Source organism: Oenanthe melanoleuca, chromosome 3, assembly GCF_029582105.1.
Source record: "Oenanthe melanoleuca isolate GR-GAL-2019-014 chromosome 3, OMel1.0, whole genome shotgun sequence".
In the NCBI taxonomy this organism is placed as follows: Eukaryota; Metazoa; Chordata; class Aves; order Passeriformes; family Muscicapidae; genus Oenanthe; species Oenanthe melanoleuca.
The window spans coordinates 107,061,294-107,073,589 of NC_079336.1; the positions used below are offsets into that span (position 1 = coordinate 107,061,294).

General features: G+C 36.5%; 1 protein-coding gene across 3 annotated transcripts in view; it reads left to right on the forward strand.

Moving 5' to 3' along the window:
• The window catches only part of AFTPH (aftiphilin), a 42,425-nt gene that overhangs the window by 22,705 nt on the left and 7,424 nt on the right, over positions 1 to 12,296 (forward strand). The window contains exons 6-8 of one of the 3 annotated variants that reach the window (XM_056488876.1): positions 483 to 605; positions 7,041 to 7,101; positions 8,749 to 8,832. In XM_056488876.1, the coding sequence (XP_056344851.1) occupies positions 483 to 605; positions 7,041 to 7,101; positions 8,749 to 8,832 (268 nt within the window). The remainder of the gene's footprint in view (positions 1 to 482; positions 606 to 7,040; positions 7,102 to 8,748; positions 8,833 to 12,296) is intronic. The other 2 variants (XM_056488877.1, XM_056488878.1) reach the window with 2 other exon arrangements.

The window sequence follows — 12,296 nt, forward strand, 5'->3', positions numbered from 1 at the left end:
TTCTGAAAACTAATAATTTGATTTGTTTGATTTGTGGATTACTCAATTGTTAAAATGGAATTAATGCACTTGTACTTTTGTGATGGGTCATTTGATATTTCTGGAATAGTCAACATACAATTGGGAGGAGAAGACATCACCTTATCAAGTAACTGTTTTCTCCAGCTTAAATTACATTACTGAAAGTTGAAAGCAAGCTCCAGCTCAACACTTGGGTTTTTGTTACTGGCTCTGAAATGTTCCTTAGGCCTAAGGACCCAGGATGATTTTCCCCTGCTCCATCTACTCCTGCCCCTCTTGACACAGTGAAAGTGTCCCAGAGATACATGGTTACTCCCAAGCTCTTATTGAGGGTAGAACTACCTAGTAGTGTGTTCTAGTTTTTGGCGTCTGCAGTTCTTGAAATGCCTGTAAATGCGTGTGCAAGTAATTTTTATAAAATTAGAATATTTGTTTGCTTGTTTGTTTGTTTGTTTATTCAGGGTATGTTAGAACCTACCAAGGAACCTTTGAAACCAATATCTGCAGCAGAAAAAATAGCTTCAATAGGACAGACACCTCCTGTATCACCAGAGATGAACACATGTGCATCCGATCAGTTCCAGGTAAAAAATGGAGAGAGAAGGGTGAGGAGAGGAAAATAAAGAATGAGGGAAAAAATGGGATGCCTTGTCTCTTTGTTTAAAATATCTGGATGGTGTATTCAAAGACACCTGTATGAAAAAGGCAGGTGTTGGTTATGTCAGATTGAAGTCCTGCTCTTGGATCTGATTTTCATATGTGACTGGGAGTCCCTATGATGAGCCTGTAGTAGTTGGTGGCCACCATTTCAGAGTCCTGATGATCCTTACTGTTACACAGCAGTTTGCCCTTAAAGGCAGTGGATAGTTAGACAGATTTTATATGTAATGTTAGACTTATCTCACCTCTGGCTGAGGTTCTTCATCTCTGCTTATTCTGGAGCTTATTGTTGAAGATTGTTCTGCATGTTGGTTAGCACTTGATTTTCTGAATTATCCTATTTATATTTATACTATTTGTGTTAATTTCCTTTTCCCTTTCTTACTTCTTCAGAGTGTCATGAAAAGCAGCCCAGCTGCCTGGAGAGAGATTTTAGTTGTGGTCATTACAAGCATATGTGTCTGACTTTTTGATTGTATGAATTCTCTTGGCCCTTTGTGCCAGATTTTATTGAATTATCTGTTACACACAGGTGCTTTGCTGGCCTCTCTGTCTTTAAAGTCTGATACGAAATGAATTCAGAGGAGTTTAGGAGTGAGCTTTTGAATTTAACAAATTCTTTGTTGTTGTTTTGATGTAAGGCTATTAGAGGAGCACTTGAACGCAATGTGTGCGGTTGTCAACAAGCTAATGGGAATATACAGAGGTATTTCATTTTCACTGTCATTACAGTGATGCTCAGTACATATTCAGAGACTCGGCTGTGTCCCTCCTTAGTGCAGGTCTTGTTTAATCCACCCAGTATTTTCAGTTACCTGCTATCGTGACTTCTGATTGAAGGCATTCCAGAATTATTCTTGGGCTACGCCTAACCTTAACAGTAGGTACTTGTGACTATAGTGATGCTCTTGCAGTCCTTGCTCTGCCACGCTGCAGAGCTCCAAGTATGACGTGCTTGTAGCAGAGGAGAATTCTTTTTCATTGTTGAGTAGTAGTTTGTCAGTGGGCTCAGAGCTGATGTTGTTTTATATAGCAGTGCACGTTTGGTGCTTCCTGTGCTGCTCCTCATATGTAGTGGAACCTGAGCAGCTGAACAGGAGATGAGGAAAGGTAACAGTAGTGATTACTGCAGTCTGACCTGAAGAAACCTACCATGTGGTAAGAAAGCAGGAAAATTTAATGGTCTTTTTGCAGCATTCAAAGTACCCTTTGAGCTGAAAACAAATTAAGCCATTCACTAAACAGTGTAGAGAGCTGCAAGAGCCTGCAGTGGCAACATCTCTGACAAGTGCTATTTTCTCAGTTGCTTGACAGTCATAGTGCTGAAAATAAAAACCTTTACTTACCAAAGTCTTTTTCTGTAATTATTAATTCCTGCTACAGAATTTCCCATTACTTGTCACAGTTCAATAATCTTGTCCTATAGCTTGTTCTGGCAATACAACTGTTCTGGCAACTGTTCAATAGCTGTGGTCCATGAATACATCTGAGAAACTTCTGTGCTGTCCATCTGCACTGTTAGCATTAGATTAGCTTTTCCAAAAAGACAAATACTAAAATAAGCTTTTGGAGAAGAGATGGATTAGAGATTGGTAACCATGCAGAGCTCTAGGAGGCTACACTTAGATGTCGGCCTGAAAGTTTCAGGGCATGAAGGATCAATTCTCTACCTCAGAGACTTCCTTTCTTTCTTGGTCTCATCTTCTGTCAGTGATTGGTGGCTTCTGTTTGCTTTGGGATAAATCCAGTTTCATGTCACATTGTGCAAATGGGTCTTTCAGAATATTCCAGATTCTCATGGTAATAAGATGATGTGCCTGAGTATTTTGTGAAACTATGCTGCAAACACTGTTAAAGTATTCAGTGGAAATACAGGCAGTTTTAGTGGACTCTGAAACTTCTTATTCTAAAGTTGTTCTTATTCTGACACTTCTTATTCTAAATACAAGTGATTTAGGTTCAACAATTCAAGTATCTTTGAAGTGTAGCTGATTAATATGTAATTATTTAGTTAAACTTCTAAATTCCTCCATTTTCAGAATGAATATCCCTATTTTCAGAAACTTCAGGATATTGACATTCTCTTTGGAAGGAGAGGCTCTGGTTGATAGATTTGTGTTCTTTGCTCAAGGAAAAGTTCTCCTCTGTTCAAAGGCTGGCATTTATGGCACTTGTGTACAGATCAGTGTCCATGCATGTATGTGTATGACTTCCTGCTAAGGGAATAAGACTTTGGAAGACTGATGACGCAAAAGTAATAATGGAAAGAACATTTGTAGAAGCACAGAAATGTCTCCTAAATGTTTTTGTTGTAGGCAAACAGACAAAAGCATGCAGAGATTTAAAACTGAGAACTTTAGAACTAATAGAATTAGGTAAAAAGCAGCAAATGAGCTGCAGTGTTTCTTCCTAGTTATGATGTAAACTCTATATGTTTTGGCTTCATTCCCTGCAGTGGGTCTCACTGGGTTAGGCTGTGGAAATAGAGTGGGCAAATTTCCATCTGAGCCATTTAAGCTATAAGGACAAGGGCTTTGAAATTGAGTTCTCAAGCAAGTTACTGACTGGTTTGTCACATTAGTTTATTGTATAAAGAGGATTTTTGTAGAGTCATTCTCTTTTTATATTTGAAGGTAGCATCTAAATTCTTCTTTGATCTGTTGTTTATCTTGACAGTTGAGGGGTTTATTTCTCTGTTCCTCTGTGCTCATAAATGTAAAGCAGTAAATAGAATATGAAATAATCCCTGATTACAGTTGCCTTGATCTAAGCGTGGAGTCTCAAAGACTTCACAGGGCTGAAGTAAAAGGCTCTGTCAAGGCACATCAGGTGTAAGGAGTGGCTGGTGAAATAGGCACCCTTTGATTGTGAGACCCAAGGTGGTTTTCTCTTATTTTTTGTACAGCTCTAGTGGGCTTCTACATCACAGCCAGGTCTTCAGGCAGTGCATGCAAGATGCATTCCAATGTTTGTCTAAAGGGTTACTGTCTGGGCTTAATGATGACTGCTATCTCTTAGTTTGATACTGTTTTCTGGTTAAACTTTATTTATCTGCTTCTTTTTGGATTTTTTTGAAAAAAGTTGTCCAGATATTTCAGCTCTTCTGATATTTCTTCAAAGCATTCTCTTCTCTCCATTTGGGACTATGTTTCTTTGGTAGGGTTACCTTCCAAGTTTTACTTAGTAAGTTTTAGTTAAAATAAAAATCTGCAGTGACCCAGACCATTCCAGAAGAAAATTACCAGTTATTCTTTTCTGTAGGTGCCCGTTACAGCACATCTGCTTGCATGTAAGCCACTGAATTAGGGATCAGGTTATAATAGAAATATACATCTTGCACTTGCTGGCTAATAGGGACTGAACCTTAATTAAACCCTGTGGGGTGACAGTCTCTAAAAACACTTTTAATTACATAAGAGACCATCAGGACTTCTAACAATGACAGATGCAAACTACCATATTATTGGCCACCAGCCAAAGGCTCCATCAGGAACTGCTCTCCAGTTATATGTGTGAGAAAGATCCAAGAGTGTGAGAGTGTGTGTAGCTTTGTCAACAAAGTAAGAAAGATAGATTTGCAGGTAAGAGATGCTACTGTGAGATGTGACAGCTGTGTAGTAAAGGGGTTGTCTGAAAAGAGCAGTGTTCAGAACTGATACAATTTTGCCAGTGAATGCACACAATGAAATGTATGAATTACTTGCATGTAAAGCTTTTTCTGGAATGTTTATGATGCTCATTTCTAAATATTGACATTATATTTGTATTACAAGTCCTTTTATTCTTTTTGCCCAGCTTTAAGACAGGAAAACGCTTCCCTTGTTTTAATTTTGTTTAATTTTCCTTGAGTAATTATTGGCACAAACACAAACATTTACATTTTACTCTTTTTGATTATAAGAGCTCTTACATAATACATTCTAAAATTACTGTGTGAAAACATCTCTCACTTGTATCAGTGAAATGTGATGCAGTAAAACCAGCAGGCATTTTAATTTCCTCTTTCTTACTTCCTTAAAATTCAGAATAGTACTCTGACAGCTGAGTATGCTTTTCAATTTCTGTACTGTGTCCTGTGATCTAAGATGGAGGCCTCGAGGAGCGAAAGCAGTGTGCTCCATTTCTCAGTATTCTCCTAGATTGGGCCCTTTTCCTTAAAGCATGTTACAAAAATAATAATTGCAGTAGCCTAACAGCCTCACAGTTTCAGAAGGGCTAAACATTATGTTCCCGTTTGCAGGGTGTCTTCCCATTGGCTGAGGTTTCAATGCCTGTGTTCAGGTGTCCCAGTGTAGTTTTCTTAGGGCTGAGGTAATTAAAAACAGAAAACTTTCTGTTTAATTTTGCTTTTTCCTCTGCCTTCTTTTACTTTGTTTGCTTCTGTGTAGACTGGGGCTTGTCAGCATCCTCCGTAGGTGAGGCCTGCTTTACTTACCCTACCCTCTCTTTTGCAAAGTAGTTGAAATCAGCAGAATGGCCTCTTCCCGCAGAGCAGACTAACATACTTGGTATATTCTTACTGATTTAGAGTCAGACTCATTTTTTCCCATTTAAGGAAGAGTTCATCACATCCTTTGCCCTTTCCTGGTCAAATCTGAGAGTCAAGCCATCATTAAAGGCAAATGCTTAGCAAGCCATTGGTGCCACTTTTTCCAAGCAGCTCTGTCACACTTCTCAGTCCTGACTCAGGCCTTTGACATAAAATCTACTCTGTGTTTTCCTCAGTAAGAGAGTTGGTAGGAAGCCACTTTGTTTCGATATGAAACAAAGTTCATGTGTGTTCATTTTGCTCAGGGCAGAAAGCTACTAAATTGTCATCCTTGCTACCCTTTTCTTTTTCTACAAACTCCTTTTAATGTTAATATATTTTACATGTGACAAAATTTAAACAAGCTACTGATGATAGTGATCATTACTTCATCAGGTGGAGCTTCCACACTGCTGACATTATATCTACATGCAAATCATTTCGCTGCCAATAATATCATTCCCAAAGCAAAGTAAAAAGTGAAGATTCAGTTTCTTAACCTCCATGGAGAGAATTCTGTTCAAGCTGTGCTCAGTACTGAAAGTAGTTTTAAGACATTAGATAGTAAATATCTTGCTTAGAAAAATCTTTCCTATAAGTAAATACAGAAATCTCCAGCTCCCTCTGTTTTGCTTGCTGTAAACATCTAGCACTGAGGAAATGCCTTTTGCAGTGATCTTAATTGTGCCACAAAGCTACCTCAGGTTGCTACAGTCTCGATTAGTGAATCTGCATTTTTCTTCGGTGTCAGATGGTTGGAAGTTTTAAAATTAAAAAATTAAGGCTGATTCTATACGAAAGTGAAGAGAAGGTATGGCTCAGCCCCTGGAAACTTAACAAGTACTGATGCATTTTTAAAAATATTGCTGAGAACATCCATTGCATTTCTTCCATACTGTGATTGTTTTGTTAGAAGTTGAGGGCACATCCTTTCCTAGTGCTTCATGACAGTTGACTTAACCAAGGAGAGAGCAGAGTGTAATGCACATAAGTAGAAATGTTTAGCTTCTTCCAGATATTTCTGCTACTGTCCCATCAGTTTGTGTCCTGAGAGTATAGGAGGACAGTGCTTGCAAGTCACAGTGCATGTGAACACACCTCCCCTGCAGAGCATGGTCCCTGCTGCTTGCTATGTCCAAAAGACTTAACAAGAGGAAATCAAAAGGCAAGGATGGACTCCCAGAAGGAGTCAATGTTTCCATACTCCTCTTGTTCAAGCATTGCTGCCAATGGTTTGTATATAGATCAGGATGAGTTAACTGTAAAGGGATAATAAGTCACAGGACTTTTATTTTTAAAGAGGGTGGAGTGGAGAGGGTGTTGATAGTTTGTCCCTCATGTGTGGGGATTATGTTTCTTAACATCAAAATAAACCAAAAAAATGATGGGTTGTTTCATGATAAATAATATATATATAATCAAGACAAAGCATGGATGCGCAGACAGCTTTCACTGTTCTGAATTTGCCCTGTAATTGTGTATACATAATTTTTTATGCTAAGTGCCTCATCTTCCATGAGTAATAATTTAATTTTCAATGATGCCTTAAGGTTTGTTATTCCATTTATATGTTTTTGTTAATTTGCAAATCCTGTTTGAGTTAGAAGTTACCTAATCTGTAAAAGAATTTAATAGACTTCCTGTGGTAGAATGAATCTATTTTGAATCTCTAGTGCATATTATGAAAATACACTCTTCCCAAAAGTTGGGGCTTGATCATTTAGTTATCTTTTTTAGTATTTAGACACTAAAGAATCTGTTGTTTGAACTGCTTTGCATTGTTGTAACCTGAACTGACTATAAAATCTGATTTCTGACTTTTCAACTCTAGGAATCTCTACCACCTGTCCAGTTTGACTGGAGTAGCAGTGGCCTTACTAACCCTTTAGATGGTACGTCTCTCCGTAGAGCCTCTAGCACCAGAGCTAGAGATAAGAAAGCTACAAAGTTCAGACAAACATCTATCTGCTGATTATTTTTTTAAAATATATACACACACACATATATAAAAATATATATAATACTTATTTCTTACTCCTAACTTTGGAAATTCAGGCTTTCTTTCTGATTAACAGTGTCCCTATGTGAAGTATTACATAGTTTGAAAAATATGAAGTTAAGTATTATTTTAGGTTCCTGCCATATGCTAGTGACACAGTGGCAATATTAACATTTCATTATGTACAACTGCAGATTATAATGAAACTCTGAACAAATGAGCATTTTAGGTTGATGAGTTTTACTTCTTAAAAGTATTTTTCACCAGTCAGCTATCTCTTTAGACATCCTCTGAATGACAAACTTCTGTATAGTGGCTACTTCAAAGCACAATATTTTAACCACAAACTGTTTGCAAAATATACACTTCCTGACCTGAAAGTTTTCAGATTTAAAGATAATTTTATATTTCAAAAATGTGACTTCATTCATTATCACTTTTGCTTACACTGAAGAGCTAATTATAGCTAATATATTAAAGAGGTAGCTACAAGATTATTTGTATCTGTAAATGTATATAGTTATCACCTAAAAGACCCTTCTCCTGTGTCTATTTTAATAGCAAAGTGAGTTGTGCCACTGCCTCCAGTGTCAGAAATGTAAGTGCATGCAAAGGAAATAAAACAAGTTCTGGAAACTTGTTTGATTGACAGACTAGAAACCTATCAAGAAACTCCTTTACAAGGAACCTGCTGACAACAACTGATTGATGACACACAAATTCAAAGTTATACTTGAATAAAGTGCATCACGTGCTGCACTGGTGTTGCCACGCTGTGTTGTTGCAGAACATGTGGTGTGTAAGAGTTTGGATAGCAATATCATGGTGCTGAAGGAAAGCCTGGATGGACCCTTTTGCTGTTGTCTGGTGTCTTACTACTTCAGTCAATTATCATGCTTTCTTTTTAACAAACAACTTTAAAATGTATCTTGGTTTGATTTCTGTTCTAGTACTAAAGGGGAACAGTATAATTTGCCAGTAAGGAACTGGACATGAGAGTGGCATTTATTACCCAGTGGTCACACTGCTTTAAGATAATGATAATTAATAACCTAAAGCTGCTAAATAAAATTTTGATTTCTTTTTTTATTTTTGTTCTTTGCTATTTGAGGATCTGCTAAGTTTTCCTGATGAAAGAATGGCTTTCAATTTCAGTGAGGGGAGAAAAAGCCCAATATATTTTAACTATCAGTTGACCTATATATTGTTTCCCTTTAACTGGTCACATCTCTCTCTCTGGGTCTTGCTGGTTCTCTTTCATTTTTAGATTGAAATAAATATTTCTATTTTAAAGTTACTAGTGTTGATTTCCTTGCTGCATTGTACATGAGGAAATGTGCACTGAATTAAGTTGTTAACATTTTAGAAGGTACAAACTAATACTGTAAGCATTGTTTTCATGTCGATTTTTAAATTGCGTACTGAGTACTAATTATAACTTGCATGTTCAAGTGTGTGTCTTACCCCTTTTTACACATAAACCCCTCCCTTGGCTTACCTTCTATATGGCTGCCTACCAACACGGTCACTGAATTTCAAGCTAGTGGAGGTTCCACTCTTCTGAACCTTGATTTCTTTGGGCCCGTGGATGACAGTAGCTCTAGCAGCACCACCACAATCCCAGGTCAGCAGAGTGTTAAAACCACAACTGTAAGAATATAACGACTTACTAAAAGCATGAGCACATCACTTGACTTTCCTACAAACAAGAAGTTTTACATTGCATTTCTCTAAAATGTCTCTCTACTGCGTTTTTCCTTTAATCTGTGTTCTGTTTTCTGATGTTTTGTATCGAGTACGAAGTATTTTAAAGGTACTGTCAGCTCTGTATTTGTCACCTGCTGAAGGAATGAATGGCTTTTATGCTCTTGCAAATAAGATGTTAAAACACTTGTTTCAAATGAGAAATTCCAGTAGTTAACTCTTCTAAGCACTTAAGGAAATTTGAAAAATGGTGTAGATGTGGCGATTCCTAAAACATGAGACTTGCTGTCTTCTCTGAGTGCCTCCAAATTACAGGATTATGACAATTTTTAGAAGCCATATGTGAACATAAATTTGTCAACCTTGATACATCACAGCCCAGGAGGTCATGAACTCATGAATTAGTTCCTGAACTAATAATACAGTGAAAAAGGTGTTTTAACAGTCTTTATAATAGAAAAGAAGGATAGTTGCATGTTTGTGGGATATTAGAAGTTCATTAATGTTAATTTTAAAGCCAAAGCACTTTATCTGCAACTTACTCCCTTAAAAAGGAGATAAAAACACTGCTCTGTCATAAAATAATGCATAAAAGTAATTTAATTTATTTTTCATGTGGTTTTTACGTGCTCCAAGTATTTTGTATGAGCTTGTGAAAACCTACACTTTGAAAAAATTTCTGCTGGAATTTCAGGAAACATTTTGGGGATTTGTTCCAGTGCATAGGTTAAGTTGATAATGCAAGTACTCCTTCAATACAATGCCTGAAGCAATGATAATCAATTTTTTCATAGGAAAGATATTTTTTCCTCTTAATTATTTTAATTTTTAAATCCACTCATAAGATGTTTGGGGTCCTCCCACATTTCAAATAAGTTAATATAATTATGGTTTGGGTTTTTTGTTTTTTTTTTTGTTTGAGAAACATGCTTTTTTAGTTTTAAAATCTAATCACTGAAAGCAATTTTATGGCATGGCAATCTAAATTACTTTTTATTCCACCCTTGAGAAATACCATTATCAGATGAAAGAGGGCAGATTTGTCATGGAAGTGACAGCTAGCAAAGTCAAGGTGCAGATTCTTTTGTAAGTGTGTGCAAGTCCACTGACACAAGTCACCCATGCCCAGCACATGTATTATTGCTTGTGTAGCTGGGTGCATACATTATTGCTTGTGCAGAAGGTGTGCACACTGGAAGGGGTTACTGGAGGAATACTCTGTTAGCTTTTTATTGCATTTTATTTTTTATGTTGTTTCATCAAGTTACAGGTATCACCTTCTATGGTATGCCCTAGAGTGCGCTTTTTCCCCTCCCTCTTTTTTTTCTTTATTTTGGTTTGGCTTTGGGTTTTTTTTTTTCTCACTGACTTGTTTCTGGGAAAGTCATTTGTTTCATGGCTTGCAGTTTGTGTGTTTGTGTGTGTGTTTAGGAGCTTTGTGTGGGGTTTGGTTGGCTAACTTTCCTTCAATATCTCATTAAGGTTTTGCAGTGGTTTTCTTAAATATTCTGTCATCATCTGAATAAAATGGAGAATATGCAACTCTTAAAAAATATATAAAATAATTGAAAGACAAATTGCTAGATTTTTTTTACTTAAAGAAGATACTTTTATCAGTAGAAGTTTATTCTTTCTTTGGAGACTTAGTTTGACTTGCTGTAGATTGACATTGGATTCTTCCCAGTATGATTTCATCGGTACTCAAAATAACTTTTTTAATAAAAATTTTCATTCCACATTATGAGCAGGGAGTTACTCATTTCTAGTGTTTTCCCACAGATTTAGTGTATTGTTTTATTTTTAATGTTAACAGTTTAACATAAATGCAGCTGAGTAAAAGGTGTGCCTAAAGAACAGTAAATTTAGCAGTGACATCCCAATACAGGATTGTAAATGGGAATATCTAAATGATGTAACTTACAACATTGCATTTAATGTTTGTTGCAGAGTTGCATGTCAAAGGGCTCCTTCTTTCAATTAGCTTTCCAATTGGTACCTTAATGGGATTTCACAGGCTTCTGCAAGTCAAAGTGTATTTCTTCAAGGCTTCCTCTCCCTGATTGAAAGTGGATATTTTATGGAATATTTGGGCTTTTTCCTATTTCTAAGTTCTGTAAACATCTGACATTACTAGAAGTCTTGGTATACTGGTCTCAGGACAGTACATATTTTGATATTTTGTGTGGAACTGGATCAAATCAACTGTGAAAATCCAGACTAAAAAAAAAAATATACGTTAAAAGGACCACTGATTAATTTCTAATCAACTTGTATTATTTGGAACAAATCTTCTACCTCTTGCCAACTTAACCAGATGATTTTCTTCATTTTACATTTTGGTCAGCTTGGTTTCTTCACAATAAAAGAAGAATTAACTTATGCCAAAAGATAAATGGTCAAGACACTGCTTGTGAAGAGCTCATGCAAAGCAGGTTTGAGGATGATTGACATCATATATTAGCACACACAGTGCTGCAGTTGCTGGTGGTAAAGGCAGGACAATGCACACTGGGGTTTTTTTAAGTAATCTTTTAATGTTTCAGGAATACTTCTAAAAGCATTTTGATCCTGGGAAGTAAGCTGGATACAATCATCAGCAAACATTAATAAATCTGGTTTTGTATCAGGGAGCTGCATGGTCCCAGTATTTGCAGTGTTTATTCTGCAGTAGGATGAAACACTTTTGTGTTGTTCACCCCAACAGGCATGAGTGTGACACCTACACACAGGTGTCTGTAAATAAACACAGACAATATACACATAAATAAACACATTTTTTGTGAACAAAAATTCTGTGCTATCTTTGAAAACCACCTTGTGAATGGCACATATGCACACTTCATGAAACCCATGAAGCATAAAGTATGTGAAACTGTAACTAGGGAAATATCAACAGTTTAAAATGCAACAAAATTTGTTGTAACAGTCTTTCCTCTTGATTTATTTTGTTAATTCTAATTCCCAGAGGTTTTTTTTTAAGAAATAGTATGTAATATTCAAAAATCCTAGAGCTACATCCTACTGAGATGTTATGCTTGATACTAAACAGATACACAGTTATGAGTTAAATTCTATTTTTTGCATACAGGTTTCCATTGTTTGTAGTGTTTTCAGAATGTTCTCTGCTGCTAAGATTTTACATCCATTTTCAACAAATATGATGTCAAAATTCAGCATCTGACCTCAGATAACCTGAAGCTAGGAATTCAAGGCTGAAACATTCAGATTCGTAATGCATTAGAAATACTTGAAAGGTGAAAAGGGAGCACAGACTAAAAGTTTTGGTAGTCCTGTGCATATTAGTATGTAACTTCTTTATAATGCCATTCCACTTCTAAGTTTCATAAAAACTGCTTTTCCTCACTTAAAATTTCAACAAAAGCC